The sequence below is a fragment of the Fistularia commersonii genome, chromosome 28, assembly GCF_037954325.1.
Source record: "Fistularia commersonii isolate RoL2024-O1a breed Wild chromosome 28, RoL_Fcom_v1.0, whole genome shotgun sequence".
Taxonomy (NCBI): Eukaryota; Metazoa; Chordata; class Actinopteri; order Syngnathiformes; family Fistulariidae; genus Fistularia; species Fistularia commersonii.
This window is the reverse complement of record NC_141311.1, coordinates 7,524,673-7,542,955: the sequence shown is the minus strand read 5'-3', so window position 1 is coordinate 7,542,955 and position 18,283 is coordinate 7,524,673. Positions and strand designations below refer to the sequence as shown.

The window sequence follows — 18,283 nt, the reverse complement described above, 5'->3', positions numbered from 1 at the left end:
ATGTCTGTCAGTCGAACATCACTGTAAGGCATGTGTTGTACTTAAACATATCTTTTGAAAGATGAGCCTCTGCTCCCGCCTCTCATTCATCACACAGAAATGGTATAATTTTCTGACATGTTTGCCAGAATTTATTGTCCATCTGCTCTTGCCCTTGTGCTCTGGCTAAACACCGGCCCCTGCTGTCACAAGTTGCTTCCTAAAATGTCTGGAAAAGTGCCGCGCGAACAGATGGCGGAGCGGAACTCGTTCGGTTGAATCTGTGAACTTCAGATCACTATTGAATCATTGCTGCAGGTGATTCTTATCGCAGACGTCACACAAGGTGTGCTTGGCTTTGACTGACTTACTGCTTCTAATTTGGGAGTTTCATGCGTGTGGCATTCAGTGGAATACTGCGGGCCAACACACCAATTGCTATTTGAATAAATATTGACCTGAATCAGAATAGCGCCCTCCGTTGTCTGTCATATCACCCATTATACAGGTGCAGAAACACACGCAAACACTCCATAATGAAAAAAAAAACATCTACGAAGTTCTAAAAGCTTTATTTTCCAAAATCCATCCCATGTCCTCGCTATAGTACAGCACTGTTTTATTATTATCTTTGATGCGTCCATGCGTACAGTGTTTCCTGCTCTCCCGAGCTGTGGAGGGATACCCTGAATGGATGGTCATGTTAGCATTTGCTCAACCTGTCACCCCTGAGAAGGCCTGCTTAATATGATTTAGGATATTTTTTTGTTAAAAAAAGGCCTTAAATGACATTATTAATTCAGTCACAACGAGGAAAAAAATAGTCACACGGAAAGAATTGCTTTAAATATTATTTTTCTCTTGTACTTAAAAAAAAGAGCATGTCGGGTGGGTAACATCATGTAAACAAACAAACGAACAAACAGAAAAGCATAACATTTTTCCTCTCCCTGTATGCTGTACAAAGCCTACAATAACATCATCTACTCTGGTCTATGATAGCGCTTCATTATGATACAGATAACAATAGCAAATCTGATAAAAGTTCTATAGGTACTCTATGAATTCTACATATAATTTGCCTTTTTTTCTAGATTATTTAAGAAAGTTCTTTCAGGGTCGGAGTTCCCACTGAGCGATAGAAACGAACGAAGAGGTGACGTTAAAGGCTAGCTGGTTCACTGAGAAGAGTGATGCGAAGGGTGGGAGGGGGATAATGGCTTCTCTTCACCAGAAAGACTGGGGTACGGGTGGGGGAGTTGAGGGGGTCCTTAAACAGAAATGTTCAGAGTTTATAGAAGCACGAGTACTGGATAGCCGTTACAGGGTTCTTACGACAGATGGCACTGCTGCATCACAGACATCTATACATATTGCACAATGGGAAAAAATGCATAGGGTTTGTTCCATCACTGTAATTTAAGAGAACATGATTTGGTGTGAGCGTTGAAGGAAGGATGGCGTGCACGGCGCCCCCAGTCCTGACGAGACCTTGCCAAGAGTCTGTTTCGGAGGAGGGGGCTGAATGTCAGTGGATATCCCGGGCGGGTGATGCGGCACATGGGCATGAAACAGCAAAGATGACAGCTCAACGTTGCACCGGTGACCTTTGTGTCTGACGTCGCATTGTCTTGCTCAGTGGAAGTCATACGATAGTTCGTCCCATCCGCTAATAAGTGAAACAGAAATGTCAGAGTACCCCCCCCCACCCCATCCCCATCCCCTCCACCCCACCCACCTTCAGCTATAATTGGAACAGCTCAACCCGGAGTCACAATGCAGAGCGTCCACGAGCGTGAAGCATCAAGGGCAGCACCGTTTGGAAAAAAAAAAACATCATTTCAAATGGCTCTGCAGACGATTGAGAGTTGACCCTCCACTGAGCGGGGTTACGTCACACATTACTACGGGGTGTGAACAGTACACAATACAAAAAGCCACCGACACTGAAACATCATCAACATAAACGTACTGAATGTATTGCTTTTAATGTGAGATTTGTCATGGATACACACTCCTGTGATCACTCTCACCTGATAGTTTTTTTTTTTCCTTTCTTCCAAAAGTAAGTGAGTTTTAAGGTGCTTTTAATGTGGTTGCCATGGCACTGTGCTTTGTTACCCTCCCACGCCGCGTGCAGATACTGCAACATGATGTCAATCAAGCCGCGGCCTCCCCGACGACTGTCAACCAAACTTTTTTTTTTTTCCTCAAATGGAGTTCAAGCTCAGGTCATCCGTTCGCGGATGGCTTTCTGTGCATGCACGTCGAAAAAAGACACCTGTTTCCTGCTCCTCGTCATCTCATGCTGAGACAACGTGGGAAAGAAAATCAGGGGAAACTGCGAGGTCACAACAGCGGTGGTGGAGGCATGGATGGGGGGGTGGTGGTGGTGGTGGTGGTGAGGGGGGGGTAAAGCAAAGGGACAGTCACAAGGGTAAATAGCTTTGGGGTTGTGGGGGGGACGACGGCGATAGGGGGCGCTCTGAAGGTGCAAGGTGTTGCTAATGGGGTGTTTACGTGATGGACGTACAACGTGTAGTTCCAGCTCCACCTACAGCTCACAATGAGGGTTTCCATTGTCCAGAAATTTGCTTGACACTTGGATTCAGCTGCTTTAATGACCTATGTCCTCTCTATGATATATGACCATACTAGGTTTCTCTTAACCCCCCCCAAAAAAACCAATAAGTTAAAAATGTCTTAAAAGAGCATCAAGTAAAGGGACCTTATTTTGTGGCAACCACACTAAACATACATCTAAAGTTGTCTATATTTCTTCTCTAATAAATTACACAATATTATCCGTAATAATCCAAACCATGTTGACCCATGAAATGGCTATAAAAGTGGCCTCTGTGCACCAGTCACTGTCTGGAGGCCGGTCCTGCTCCGTAGGTCATGATAAGAGGAGCAGATAGAAGGCATGATGGGGGATCTTGGCCTTTGTGTTAGGAACATCTCTCTGGCCTTGCGGCCCTGCTGAGTGTCACGACCCCGTGAACTCGCTCACTCTCTCCGTCTAAAATCAGGCAGACTGCATAGTTTGCGTGTGGCCATTTTCACGTGGGTCACACTAAAGGAGGGTCTGGGATTTCGATAAAGGGAGAGAGGGATGGGGGAGCTCAAACCGGGGGATGAGCCAAGTCTTTAGTAAGGGGAGAAAATGATGGGAGTGTGTGCGGCACGCAGGGGGCCGGGAGCAGGCCGAAACAGTGCGGGACCCAGGAAGGGGGTCTGTATGAATGTGGTGGTGCCCACTGGGTGGCGCAGAGCCAGTGGGTTAGTCGCCACTGTGCACAGAGTTGGCGGGGTGAGGGGGCTGGGCAGGAAGCCAGTTGTCAAGCTCTTGGTCAGCTGCTTCTGCAAGGCCAGTTTGGTCTGGAGAGACAGGAGGGGGGGAGGGGGACGGTGAGAAGTGAGAGAAGAACACAGCGACGACATGTTTACTGTATGGGGGAGCCGATTGGAGCGAAAGCCATGACACTCAGGCGCGTTCCCGCTGGAGACGCACCCGTATGGATTCAGCGTCATAACACATATGCAGCGAAAACATCCACGTTTACCCCGAAACGTTGGACACCCCCCACCACCTTCTCACACAGCTCGGGCTCGAGTAGTTTGAACGTGCAATACAATTTAGCCGGTGACTTAGCAGGAAGGAGCGCCGCTTGCCGGAAAAAATAAAAGTTGGTTTTCATTTGTCGGCACCTTACAGCACAAATGGGTGTAAAAGGAAATTAAAACCAACAAAATGACGGAAGGGGGGGGGGGCACGATTAGAAAAGGGTGATTTACGCATCCTCTGCTAAACACCGACCGCTTCCAAGCATGTTTAAATACTCACACACGAGTAAGACACGCTAATAATCAGCTTGTCCCACTTACAGTGAGGTACACAAGTATTTGGTCAGTGCCTCCATCTTTTGGTCTCTTTCACAACGTAATGCAAGAACATCCCGCTTCTTCGCCTTTAGGAACTCCGGTTTCAATTTTCTTTTTTCGCCTTTAAACATCTGAACTGATGACCCAGTTCCACCGACACTTGTGTATCACTATTCCTGCACTGCGCCTGATGGAGGATGTGCTGCCTCGGTTAATGAGCTGCTCCTTTCTTCCTCCGTACGTCTCCCTTCTCACACGAGATCATCTTGGACTCATTTGTCCAAAGAATTACATCCCAGATCTTGAATTCTTTCTTTCTTTTTAAATAGTTAGTCCTGGCGGAGCATAATCAGGCTTTCCTTTCTTCGTGCGGGTGCACCTCGGACGTCGGCCTCTCCTGCTGCAGATCTGGAGGGAGGCCATCTCAGGGTTCTTCAACAGGGAAGGGATTTGGTCATCCACTAAAAAATGCACCATCTAAGTATTTAACTGCCACTGGCTGTACACTGAAAATGGCCTTAACTCTGTCGTTTTCAAAATGATATAATTATTTTGGTGGTTGAATTAAATGCTATCATCCTCAAAACAAGACATAGCGGTCGTTTTCAGATGCGAAGGCACAACCACTATAACCGACCAAGTACTTATGCACCAAACTGTGCGCCGCATACATCCCACTGTGTGTGTGTGTGAGAAGGTAGTAGAGTGTGAAGGTCAATGTTTTCACCCCAACCGGCCTCCTATATTCACTGGGCAAACATGTTTCCCAACCTCCTGGCTCTTGTTGCTGCAGTATGCATGAGCGTTCTTACGCTGTTCCTCCTGAAATTGAACACCAGACCCAACTGGATTCCTGAACGCTTGCTTCGCAACACCCATCAGACAGGAAAAAAAACATCATAGGCTAATTTACAGGCCCCCGGCGAGGACCTACCTTAGCCTATTTGCGTCAAGACAACCGTTAAACCGCGGCATGCATTTACTTGAAAGCTCTCTCGTGGAAAAAAAGCGCACCTCGTGTTTGTTTCCACTTTGGGTATGTGATTTACTCACTGGCCATGATACTGATGCTCCTCGGGGCTGCACGCGAGAACATTTGCACAGCAGACCTTTCGCACGACTGCCTCTTTTATTCTCATACATATATATACATTGTTTTAACATTTGATTTTCGAGCAAGGCTACCGAGAGCGGCCGGCTTAATTGACTATCGCGTTCGCGCCTGATGGCGAGTTCCGGTTCAATGTATCGTTAGTTATGACGCCGCTCCCTGTGAAGCAAAATTACAAGCTCATAATGGAAAACCCTGCAACAGACCAGGCCGACAGAATCCTTGGGAGTGCAGCTCTCCCTTTTGTAGTTTTTAATGGTGCCTGGGAGAGATGGCCCGATTTGCGGTTCGCGCCCTCACACAGGGAGGAGGGCAGCTGTTTCCAGCTTGTGAGCGACCATGTAGAAAATTCCTCCAGCCACGTAGTTAAGACTGTTTTCATCTCGATCATACCCCTGCCTCTTGCCGGTGCGACAGAGATGGCTTGTCGAATAATCTGAACACACAGATCTGCTCAATAAACTCGGTATTATTTCATTTCAATCCGGCGTTACTTGTTTTGAGCAGAGCGGCGGATGTGAACCAGCCTCCTTCATGCGTGAGACCTTCTCTCATGTACTCCGAAATTTAAAAGAAAACCATGAGGATGCTTTCTGGTGGGAATGCAATGGTTAATAACAAAGGACAAGACACTCCAGAATGTAATAAAAAGCATTCAGTTAAATGGCTATTTCATGATGGAATTTAAAAAATTGAACTGTCAAAAGGTTCTTAAGATTTTCGTCATGAAATGCTCATCTAAACAAAAGCTTTTTATCGTAAAGTGGCCTTCAAGTTCCGCCCCACTTTGTATTTTTTATCAGCGTGAGTGCATGCTATTTGGTGAATTCATATTCAAACGATGGCGTGGGGAGGTGTTGAGGGTATTATCCTCGCGACTGTGCATTGATAACACCACCGGTGAGTGGAAAACAGTAAGGTGTAGAGACACCAAATAGCCCTTTTGTTACAGTCACGGGTTCCACGTCGTCTTTGCCACCCCCCCCCCCCACCCGCCCCTTCCCTGGCCCCGACACTCAGCTCTCGGCCTCCACGTCAACCCGAGTGCCTGCCTCTCCCGCCACTGACCTGCGAGGAGAGGGAGGTGAGGTTGTGCTGGCCGAACGCTTTCTTCATGGCAGACACAGCCACACCTGCATAGCTACTCCATCTCACGTTCTGTAGGATGGAGGGGGAGGAGGAGGAGGAGGAGTTTAGAGCGGAGGAGAGATGAGAAGTTGTATATGACAGAAGCAGAGGGGTGATTCATCTGGAGTGGTGATTCAGACTGCTGTTGTCAGAGCCAATCAGAGGGGTGTGGAGGTGTTGGGGGGCTGAGCAGGACTATTTTAGACCTATCTCAGGAGTAGGGAACTCAATGACTACAGGAGTGCATTTAACCTCTGTGACGGGCAAACAAGCGCGCCGCCTCGCCGAACCATTACGGTGTCTGTCAGGGTGACAGATATAAATTAAAAGCCTGCTTAAAATACGATGATCAACAGATCACCGCATTTATTCCAGTGCTCGGGCACGTGTATGACATAGTCAAGCATATTTGCCGGAAAAACAAACAGAATTACGTTCTGTTTGTATTTGCTTGTGTGTACGTGAGTGTGTGTTTGTGCGCGTGTGTATTCGGGGAGAAGCGCACACTTGTGCGAGCGCACACTTGTGCGACAGCTTTTTTGTTTGCCTGCCTTCATCGGCATGCTGAGACTTACCGCTAAGCTGGAGCTTGGCTGGCTCTTGCTGTGGGAGGTAAATTTGGGTTTGGGTGGTTTTCCGGCCAGCCTATCCTTGTGCCTTCTGCTATTCATGTGCTGCCGAGACCAGAGGAAATAGCGTTAGCCGGCTAACAAGCATCTGTTACACCACAGTGGGACGACATCAAATGGTATCTTCTGAATCAATAATGTATACACACCGAGTGATTGAAGTGTAAAGGAATTACATCACATTACTTTCTAGCACCACCGTCTCCTCTGGCTGCGATATCAACACACTTATATCCTCCGGGGATACGTGTCGTTCATATAGGGTCTGTGGAAGGTAGTTAAGTCTAAAGCAGCCGGGACGCTCAGATGTGGCGGCGTGTCGTTTTCCAGACGGTTTCCGAGACCGCCTTCACGCAGGCGTAGCGTTTAATAATCAACAAAAGGAGGAGAAATTACTCTCCCGTCACTGCCACTGGAACAGGTACGGAGGGGACATTAACGGCGAGTTATAATGAATTTGTAAACAAAAGGCGTCCTGGTCTTTCACCGTCCAACAAAACCCGACTGCAATAACCGTCTGACCTCTATAATGTGGAAAAATAGCTGCGTGTGAATTTTCCACCGTCAACGAAAGGTTTTAAATTGCGGAGGTGTTTCGTGGCGGTGAGGTCAGGGGTCAGCCGGTAGAGGCACAGCACCTGATGTACGAGGCGCTCGCTGAATGACGTGTTTATCTGTCAGCTGAACGGTGGCTCCTATATGCGGCTTTCGCTCCATTGTCTGAGGCGGCTGAGCGAGACCGTTTTTTATTTCACAGCGGCACAAAATCAAATGGCGTGGAGGATGCTGAAGACCCGGCGATAAACTGCGTGCTGTGTGAAGTGTGGCGGTAGCTTAGCTTATCTTATTCGCTGCTCAGCCAGCTCAGTATGTATTACGGATGACCTGGAAACATGATTTGTAAGCAGTAAAGAAAACCGAGCAAAAGAAGGGCAAAAAGTTCCTTTTTAATAAAAAGGTTCTCCGAATTCATTAATTCATTCCTATCCAGACACTGGACGAGAGGTGAAGTTCACCTCGGACCGCTCCTTTACACTTTCACACATAGAGACATACATTCACCCTCTCTTTCACACATGTGGCCAATTTAGGGTCTCCAATGAATCTCCTGCGTTTTTGGACTGTTGCAGGAAACCCAGGAACCCGGAGGAAACCCACACAGACACGGAGAGAGCATGCAAACTCCACACAGAAAGGCCCCCTGTCAGAATTGAACCAGGGACCTTCTTGCACTAACCACTGCGCCACTGTGCCGCCGCTCTCTGAAATCATTTTGGCAATTTTTTTGTATTGGTTTATGCCAAGTTCTTCATCTTCAATTAGCTTCTGGCAGAGAACACAAGAAGAGGTACTTCACACCTGCTTGGCTGCTCTGCTGCCGACTGACACACTTTTTATTCCGAATTTAATGAAATACGGCGGGCGCGAGGTGTTTCATCGGCCGCTCACCTGGCTCAGCTGGGTCTCGGAGTTCACAAAGATTTCGCACACTTCACACTGGAAGCTTTTGCTGGGCACGCCGATGCTGCCTTTGCTGCCAAGCCGTTTGCTCTTGCACCCGGATCGGGCCGCCACCACCTTCCCCCGGCGCCGGGGCAGGACGCTGTGGCCCTCCAGCATCAGTTTGTGCTTTGTACCTTTGCAGTTTTGGGGAGAAGGATGAAGGACCGTTATTAAATTCCAGCCTTTTTAAAAGCTCATCAGAAACAGGAAGGTACGGGCTGAAGCTTCATCCTTACCACTGTTGTGTGCTTCCAGTTGGGAGACGGAGTTTACCGTCACTTTACAAACGGGACAATGGAGGTGAGCTTTGCTCTTCTTGGGGTCTTTGTCCTCCTCAGCTTGTGCCTCCCCATTCGCGGTGGACTCCGCCTGGCCGCCAGATTCGGCGGCCGGGCCGGCGGCCTCCGCCGCCTCTGGGACCTCGGGGGTGCTGGTGTCGGAGGCGGTTTCGGAAAGCTGCAAGGAGGGCGATATCTGAGCGGGGGAGAGGGTGACCAGCTCCACCGAGGACACGTCGGATACCGGCGTCAACATGACCGAGCTCCGGGGGCTCTCCTCCAGCTTCACGTCCACCGTGGCCGGTTGAAGATCAGACTGAAGATCTGCAAAACATCGAGGAGAGTCAGTGCATGGCATTTTATTCAGTGTTAGTTAATACATGAAATGTCAGTTTCTATTGAATCTGTCCTCGTTCTTGCTACAACGAGAAAGGGATTTTTTTCGGTCTTTTATGCCAAAGCCCATGCCAGGTTTTTTCATTGCCAAATTTCGACAGGCCATGTTGGGTTGGGGAATGCACAAGTCGACCCCACGGAGAAACACAATCATGAAGGTTTCAAGAGTGATATTCAGCTTGGAAATGGAAATGAAGATTTTCCCTTTTATGTCTTTTTTGAAATGTTCTTGAAGTTTAAAAAACATACAAGTTTTTATAAATCTTTTGATTGTCAAGGCATTCAGAGCAGTTCATTTAGCAGAAATATCAGGTCGTGTGTCAAAAACAGAGACCAAAGGCGAAGCGTGACGTTTACTGGAAAAAGAAAACATCATGAAATTGTCAGATGAAATGGCTGAGCAATTACTCTGACATCTTTATTATACAATTAGAGAGGTTTTTGTTTGGGAGTAGTACCTTTGCAGTCAAAACCATAGATTCCTGTATGACTTCATCCAGATGATTTCTTTGTTGTGTTCTCTAAAGCTGTTCTACTAAGTCAACTTTTAGATTCATGAATAATTCTCAAACAGAGATCAATATATGTCATTCATTATCTACAATGGACTCTATTCCAGCTGTCATTGGGTGAGAGGTGGAGTTCTCCCTAGATCAATTCTGTGTAACATAAACGTACCGTTATTGGTACCACTCTTGTTCTTTTCACAATCATTGTTCAGTCAATCACAGGGCCACTTATGGAGATATTCATTCATTCCCTCATTCATCCATTTATGTGTTTGGGCAATTTCGGGTCTTCAATGACCCTTCTGCATGTTTGCGGGCTGTGGGAGGAACCCCGAGCAGACACGTGGACAACCTGCAGGAACCCTTGTTGGAATCGAACCGGGCACCTGCTTGCTGTGAGGCTGTGTGTGATTATGAATCTTTTTCCAAGTCGAAAATCCCCTTTCAGGTTGTTGTTCGATCCATTATTGTTATTATTTTTCTAGAATCATGTATAGTTTTCCATGCTTTCCCAGTTCCCAGTTCTACATTTTCCATAGGTGTGAATGACAGAGTGATTGGTGAAATGTCTGTGTGTATGCGTGGCCCTGTGATTGACGGGTGACCAGATTAAACCCCGCCTTTTGCCCCAGTGTGCAATGTGATTTGCTCCAACCTAACATAAGACACTGTTTGCTGGACTATATTGACTGAATGAACGGTATGATGGATAGCAAGGTAAAGACACAAAAATAGCTTTTCAGCCTAAAGTTGAATATGATGAGCACGAATTTCAAAAGTATCCGCAAATATTCATTTTGCTGTGACTGCAGTATCAACGCCCAACAACGTGAGTGATTTCCAGGAGCCAGATCGGCTACATTTTCTGATTTAGTATCTGCTTTCCCTTCCAGTCGTGTGGAACCGGCTTGAATCAGTAACGGTTTAGGAAAGTAAATGGCATCGCCCCCCCCCAACCCCTCCCATCCCCCTTCTCCCCGGCATCTCCCTCTTCTCCATTCCCCTTCTCTATTCAAATAGCGAACTCTGAGTCTCTGTCAATATAAACAAACCTATTGACTTGCCTGCCCAGCGGATAAGTCACCGGAGTTCCATTACATATCCACGCTTCACCCCTTCGTCCTCCTGGGGGAGTCACATGGTTCGACCCTGAGCACCCTGTGCCACTCTTACCGAATACCTCCATTTCATTCGGTGCTTCACCGCCCCGTCCCCACCTAAACACTCACTTCCTTCCTCAAAGCAACCGCGCGTCATTGATTTTCCCTTTTACATCCCAGGGTAAATTCATCATTGGAGATAAGGGTCTTCCTCTCTCATTCCCGGGGAAGGAAATGGACCAATATAGGAGCGGGATTAGACGGACTCCTCGCTGTAATGAGAGTGACCCCCGGAGGGCTCAAGCGGGCCAGGGAATCGTATGATCCCGAGCTCGGGTGAAAGACACGTCTCTTCGGGGCGGGGTGGTGGTGCTGATCGATGGAGTAAGCCGGCACCTTGCATGGATACGGGGGGGTGACTGAGGAGGGAAATCAAGCGGTCTAACAGCCTGGTGGCCCCGGCTTGAGAGGACTTTCATTCGGCTTCGGCTGTTTTTCGGATAACCCTGGTTTTAAAGACTTGCGTTTAGAATTAAATGAAGAAAAAAAAAAAAAAAAACCGATAAATACGAGTCGCACATATCACTGGTGGAATCCAATTAACTCGATGGACACTCTGAGTGCACGCCTCTGTCAAGGTCTGCCGAATACTTCTTGAATAATTAATAAAAAAAAAAAAAGCTGTATCTGCCCCTAAATTTAATGGCTTTTTCCTTGGGCCCCCGGTGAATCTCGTGAAAATTGATGGGGTGGCTTCTCCGCAAACTGACTGACAAACAGCCGAGCTGACAGATGTTGCGAAGCCGTTAAGCCCTTTAAGTGAACGTTATGGCTTAGTTTATGAACTGATTTTTAACATTTTTACACTGCATTTGCACAACTAACAAAAAAAGACCAAAAATTTTCCGGTTGCCGGTTCCAAAATCGGATTATTCATTCCTTCGCCATTCTTTTGGCTACAACAGTTGTGTGTTTGCATGATTTTTTCTAAATTGATCTCCAAACCCCCTAGATTAGCAGCATCAATCATTCGGGAGAAAAACCCAAATCTTCGTCCCCTTGAAATTTGCTACCATCTGTCGATCAGCTGCCCGACGTGCTTTTGGATCAGCTCACGACGGCGGGCTTTGCTACGAGGATTGGCAAACTGTCAGGCCGAAGGGCGGCGTATCGGTCATACTGGCACTTCCTCTGAGGAATGAAACTACACAGCGGTAAATTATGGGCCTTTGGATCAATGCTGTGTGGGTGATCATTAGTTTTCTTTAACTTAATACAAAATTAATCTCAGTTTGAACAGTTTAATTTAATCTACCAGGCTTTGTGTGTGTAAACACATCTGAAGAGATCTCCACACAGTGAATTGATCCACCGAGAGCTCCGACCGCTGCCAAACAGCGAATGGCAATGAATATTGGATTCGTTACATGCTCGCTTAAACACGCGGGCCCTGAGCGAGGGGTCCGACCCAGCCTCCAGGCATTGACTTAACCTTTGCGGGGGTGATAGACAAAGTGCCGATTCGCTCTCCATCTGTTCCAGGCAGCTCCTTTCTGTGACCTAACACAAACTACACAGGAAAAATAATCGTGTGGTGCCGATGTGGGCGGATTGATGGGTGAAGGGAGTTTGGCCTGAGTAAAATGGGACGCTAAACAGGGTCGGAGGAAAGTAGCTGAAGTAAGCAAGTAAAGGTTGGAGAGCGTGAATAAAAAATGAGGCCCAAAACCCAGAGCTTGAATCAGGCACTTTTGTAATAGCACTGCTATTAAAGTGACCAAAGGTGATCAAAGTGATCCAGACCGCAGACTTTTGCCACTTTTGTCTTCCTGCTTCCACTTCCTGGTCAAGTTTTTCACATTATGATGCTGTAAACATTCATCAGCTAGACGAGATGCACGCAAGATAGGATTAAAAATGACTCTTTTGTCCACTGTTTCCAAGGATACCATTTCTGTATCCAGTTCTCTTTACAAATCTATAATTTGTCAAAATACATTGGACGCGTTTCGCGATACTTCCGTCTTTTTCCTTACCGTTGCACTACAGCTCTGGCCCGGATATTATGGGATTAAAATTTTCTGAGTCATATTGTGTAAAGTTCTTTAAACACCCTGCAGCAAAGGGGGAAAAAAAAGCTCTTGTATGAATTGCTGCTGCCTGGTGTGTCTAAATATGCATTAGCAGATATTGTGATGAAGATGAGGAGGCTGACCTTGTGGGTCTCGAGGAAGTCTGTTTATTCCGAGGCAGCGCCGTTTGCAAGAACAGGTGCTTTATTGGCTCCCGATGGCGGACAATCTGGGCGTTACTCTCTCAGACAGCTCTCTGCCGGCATTTTAGTTTCATAGCGGCAATAACTCATTTCATAGAGTGTTAATTTGGAACGCCTTCCCATTACAGGTTAGCATTGTGGTGCCTGCTGCCGCTGGCTCGTACTGCTGCATTTCAATTTCACATCAGGCCAATCCCACAATTGGGCTTATTAAAGTGTGTTCCTCTTCACAAAACTGCCCCGAAACTGTAAAATTATTCATAGCACAAAAACTATCTGTGACTTATCTCCCTCTCTCTGATGACCCACACACACACACACACACACACACACACACACATGTTCATTTAATCTTATCCTTCATTTTCCACTCATCTCGCTTTGTCTGTGAGGCTGCCTCAGAACTGCGCATTGCAAAGGCAGAATATTAAAATGAGATTTGATGAGAGCCTTATCGGGCTGTGAGTCTTTTGTCCATTTTCCTCTCGCTGAAGGAGACTCTTGGAGCTCAAAGCAAAAAAAGTAAAGTAAACGTGTGTGTGTGTATGCGTGCATGTGTATCTGTGTGCCCATAATTCACATCTCCTCTGATATTCCGTCTCCGCAACCGAACACGTTTTTTTTAAAATTCTGGTTGGATAGCGATCTTCTCTGGGGCAAAAAGAGAGAGGAAAGAAAGACAAACTAGGAAAGTAGAAAAAAGAAAGGGAGGGACGGAGAGAGAGAGAGAGAACGGGAGGGGGGGGAAACTCCTCTGGCGCTCTTAAACTAACATCGCCGTGGACGGGTGGATGTAAGAAAGTGCAACAGAAGCCACGGGCTTCACCTGTAGTAAAGGTGCAGGCGGAGCAGTTTGTGCTCTTCAAGCTGAAATAGCAGCCTTGTCTGGTGAAAACGGCCCATTTATTCTGAAGGAAGATCAATGCATGCTTTCCCCAACCCCCCTGCAGTTAAAATGTCTATATTTACATCAAAATGTGAACATAGATAAGTGCTTTTGATTTTTTTTTTTTCCCCACCCTAAACTTTATCAGACAGCCACTGAAACCTCCCACCGCTTTTTCGCTCCCTCTCTCACCACCGGCTGTCGAGTCTTTGGACGAACACGGTCATTCCGGTTCTTCAAACCGGAGAAGAAGAAGGAAACAAGCAGGTAGAAAATATGGCCGCTGTTGTACCATAACAGATTTTAAACCCTAAGGCGGGCTAAGGAGAGGGCTTCCTCAGAAAGTGCTGCTGGGCAAACATTGAAGTTCGGCTGGTTCCGGCTTTAAATTAAACCAAGTGTGTTTGAATTGTTAAAACATTTCTTTCTGAGTGTCTTCCAAACACAGAGAAATAAGAATTTTTCTCCTGTTTGAAACCTTTCCGCGATCATAAACACGTCATCCAAAAATGTGTTTTACTTACAATGTAAAAATTGGCTCACAGAGTAAATTGTATTTCGCGCTGGTGTCAATAATTCATTGGGATCAAGATATGGGATAGCTTTTCTCAATTCCTGGGGCTGGATTTTGACATTTTGACCCACTCACTTCACAGGGAAATCTGTAACAAGACAACCATGGGGCGCCCAGCAGGTTGTTATTATAGTGCACTTAATCTGAGGTGTTAATTTGGAACGGCTTCCCATTACAGGTTGGCATTGAGTTGCCCGCTGCCGCTGGCTCGTACTGCCATCAAATGGCGATTAGCAGTTTGCAATAAACATTACATGATGACAGATAGTGTAGAAACAACAGTGTGCAGTAACCGGGAAAAGACAATAAAGAGGACTTTAAATGAAAATGGCATTATTATCAACCATAGTAAAGAATAAATAAGAAATGTGTATGTCTAGGCTCAGCAATTATATGACTGTCAAACAATGTTGTTAAGCAACAGGCCTGTTCACATGTCGTCAGCATATGCTAAGCTAGCACAACTACAATGTAGTCTGCTGCATCGGGCAAAACAATCCTGATGCATAGTTGTTTTTACCAAAATGAAGAGAAAAGTACGAAATGTGTGGCTTCTTTTATGTTTTTCTCAGTGACTGACTGTGCATTTCTGTGCGGTTTCCCCTGCAAGGTGTGTTGCTAAGACTCTCCCTTTTAGGTAAGGTGACAGAATAAAATAAAAAAAGGGGTCTGAAATTGGCAAAATCACCGGCAGATGAGCGGGCTATGTATATATAGTGAATATATAAGTGACAGGGGGAAAGTAGAGTTTGGCAAGACGTCCCCAATATAGCAGCACTGACGACATTAAAACTGCATTTTGGTGACATGAAAAATACATTCCTAGGTAAAAAGTTCATGATGAAACAATGACAGGATGTCGTGGATTGTTGCATGTTCCTCTGCAGTGAATGCGACCCGTTGCGCATTGGTTGAATAGTCGATTCGAGACCCCAAGGGAAGGGTTTGCTATTAGGGGAGGTTGGCGGTTTGGAAGGAGCCGACGAGGCATTCTGACGATCGGCCGGGGGTCTATTTTCTCTGCCGCGGTGCAGATGGAGCACCGGGCTGAGCAGCAGAACACTCTCTAATGTACGTTAGTCGAAAGTTTTCTCTGATCTTTGGGGAACTAGTTGCCCCTCGTCGTCTGTGAAAAACGAGAAAAAGAAACTGCCGAGGTCTCTCGATCAGCCGGGGCGTATTCAGCTCCCAGATGAAGTGAATCACCATATCTTTTTCTTTTTTCAAGTGTTATTCGGTCCAGGTTGGTATTTTTGGACCTCTTTGCTCCAAAGGTTCTTAGGTATTGTATATCAGACCTCTTGTAGACTTGTATCCTGGGTGTAGATGTGCTGTGCGCCCTGGACCTTGACCAGTTGATGGGATGTCTGTACATCCTGCTCTGATAGGGTTGGATAGTGACAGCAACTGGTGCCTTGTCAGAACTGTCCTTGAAACAGGTAAAGGATGTGTTAAACCCACCTGGGAGGGGGGTCATTGCGCTGTCTGAAATAAGACATATTCCTGTTGCCTTGCCATGTTGTGTCTTCTCAATATCTTGAAATCGCCTTGCTATATCATACGGGTCTTTTTGTATACGTTACATATTAGCTGTACAGCTAACCACCTCACGATTGTCAAGGCTCATTTGTGCTCAATGTTAAATATGCATATGCATATGGGGAGCATTTCTCACATTTTTGGGGAGGTTGTGAATGTGTAGTGAAAGGCAGCAAATGGACCAGTACCATCGGAGGCCACGTTGCATAGCATGCTCAAAGTGAAAGAAAGAATAAGACGACGTGGCATATGTACAAGCAAGGATTAGAATTCTTAATGTAGTTAATGGCTGCACAGGCCACCGCCATCTACTGCACTGACTCTTTTTGTGTCTCTTGCTTAGAATGTCACCATGTTCGTTCTTATTATCATTTTTATTGTCTTTAAACTGGATAAGGAACTCTGAAACCTGCACTGCCCTCTAGTGGATGTAATGCTTAACAACCATGGCAATGCCAAGTGCACATGGGAATTATGTGGAAGGTGACATTTGACGATGTTTGAAATGGATGCATGTGTTTATGTACTGATGTGAGCACAAATGAGCCCTTCAGGCTTCACCTCTGCTCAGGATAGTGCGTAAGAACAGCATTGCAGTACATTGATCGATTTATTTTTGCTTAAAAAAAGCTTTGGAAGCCAGTTGTGCAATAAGAGATCAGCCTGATGAGGGAAGTTGGACAGTGTGGTCTGTGCACACAATCCTTCCAAAAAAAAATCCCAACCAACTTGTTCTCAGACGTCCCACAAACCACCAGCTTCGGGACAGGGGGCCGTATCACAGTGGCTCGGGATGGTTTATTATCACCGAGGCGATGGAGACCGATCTCGCCTGAAGGCGCAGAATAGAGAGAGATAAGGGAGAGCCTTCACATGGAGAGAGATGGGAGCTGCCAAGCATGTGAAACAGACGAGCAGGAGGTGAGATGGAGAGGATGCAGGAAACCGTAGCGAGACGGTGTAATCGTGATGGAGAACGCGAGCGGAGGTTACAAAACACACACACACACCGGCACCATTGCCGTCTCTGTCATTCTACATACTCGTTCCCTCTGCCGAGATCGTCTCCGTGATTGCCGGGAGCGGCGTCTCGGGTGGAGCCGCCCTGTTCCTGTCTCGATCCCGGTCCCTGTCTCGCTCTCGGGCTGCGGAGGACGCCTCGCCGGCTCTCCGCTGCCTGCTCTTCTGGGCCTCGATGGCTTTGAGCTTCCGTGCGTGCTTGTGGCCCTTATAGTGGGCCTCCGCTTGGTTCTGTGAGGAGAGAACACTGGTTAGGCGGGGAGGAGCGGATCGAGAGTGTCAATGCAGGATGGGCTGAGGGAGAATGCAGCCCACGTGCGGTAAATGTTAAAATGTTCGCCTGAACACTCGCTCGCTCGCCGACGTACGCAAGCTGCAAAAACGAGTCTGTTTCCACCTGATAACAGCGCTGGCACATCGGGAGGCCAGAGGTATAATTGCATGTGTAATAAGCAACAAAAGAGAGGATCCCATCTCCGCCACTACCCTATTAATGTGCACGGTGAGAGGCAGCCTCTGCAAATCCTACACACACACACACACACACACACACAGCAGCACATACTGTACATACTAATGTCACGTGGATCCGGCTGCTCGCGGTACGCCACTTTGCTGCTCACCGTCATGCGACAATAAACACGCACGTTTCTGTTTTATCCTCACGTTGCTGAGGGAAAGCCCCCATGTTGTCGGCGCAAGCGAGGGATATCGATGCAGATGTCACTCATTAAAGGATGAAACAAGCCCCCAGGCGTCGCCAGAGCCGGATCTGGGATGGTGGGGGGAGAAGATGAATAGTGGGAAAGGGATGACTCTTAATTCATATTACGGTGGCGTCAAACTCAAACCAGCGCTGCTTCCATCTGAAGTTTTCTGTATTAAATGAATGAATGAATAAATAAATAAATGATGCAAATCAACAGGACCTGACCTGGGTGAAGGACCGCTAGGATTCCTGAGCAGTTATTAAATAAGCCGTACATACAGTGGAGCCTTGACTTACGCGTTTAATTAGCTCCTGTGACTGAACTCGTAACTCGATCTGCTTGTAAATGAAATTAAAATTTCCCTATTGAGATGAATTGAAACGCTGTTAGGCTGTTCCAGCCCGCAGTTTCTGTTACTTGTTTTAATAAAAAGTACTTAATAAGTAACAAATCATGTCTAAAAAATAAGAATACGAGAACGAGAATAAAAAAGAAAAGTGAATGTAAAGCAATAAACTGGTTTTATCAAGTGCCTGCGGAGGTTCTCAGTAATCCAGGTCAAGGTCAATTCTTGTCAAAATCTTCTTCTCGTAGCAATTGAAGTTGATTTTGTTTCCTTGAAAGAAAATCTCAGATGAGAGGTTAAAATGCCTCTGAGAGAAAAACATCAAGTCCAGTTGCTATCTGAAAAAGAATTTGACAAGAATTTTATTGAGTGTATTTACCTTGAAGATTGGACAAAGATGCCGGCGGCGGCGGAG

At 46.6% G+C, this 18,283-nt stretch overlaps 1 protein-coding gene across 1 annotated transcript in view; it reads right to left on the bottom strand.

The window, feature by feature from the left end:
- Positions 1-537: 537 nt before the first annotated feature.
- Positions 538-18,283, bottom strand: part of znf385c (zinc finger protein 385C) — a 138,497-nt gene continuing 120,751 nt past the window's right edge. The window contains exons 5-10 of the mRNA XM_086176270.1: positions 16,836-17,043; positions 8,472-8,837; positions 8,182-8,369; positions 6,679-6,777; positions 6,044-6,133; positions 538-3,360 (exon numbers count right to left, since the gene is read on the bottom strand). Coding sequence (XP_086032396.1) covers positions 3,130-3,360; positions 6,044-6,133; positions 6,679-6,777; positions 8,182-8,369; positions 8,472-8,837; positions 16,836-17,043 — 1,182 coding nt within the window. The 3' untranslated portion in view covers positions 538-3,129. The remainder of the gene's footprint in view (positions 3,361-6,043; positions 6,134-6,678; positions 6,778-8,181; positions 8,370-8,471; positions 8,838-16,835; positions 17,044-18,283) is intronic.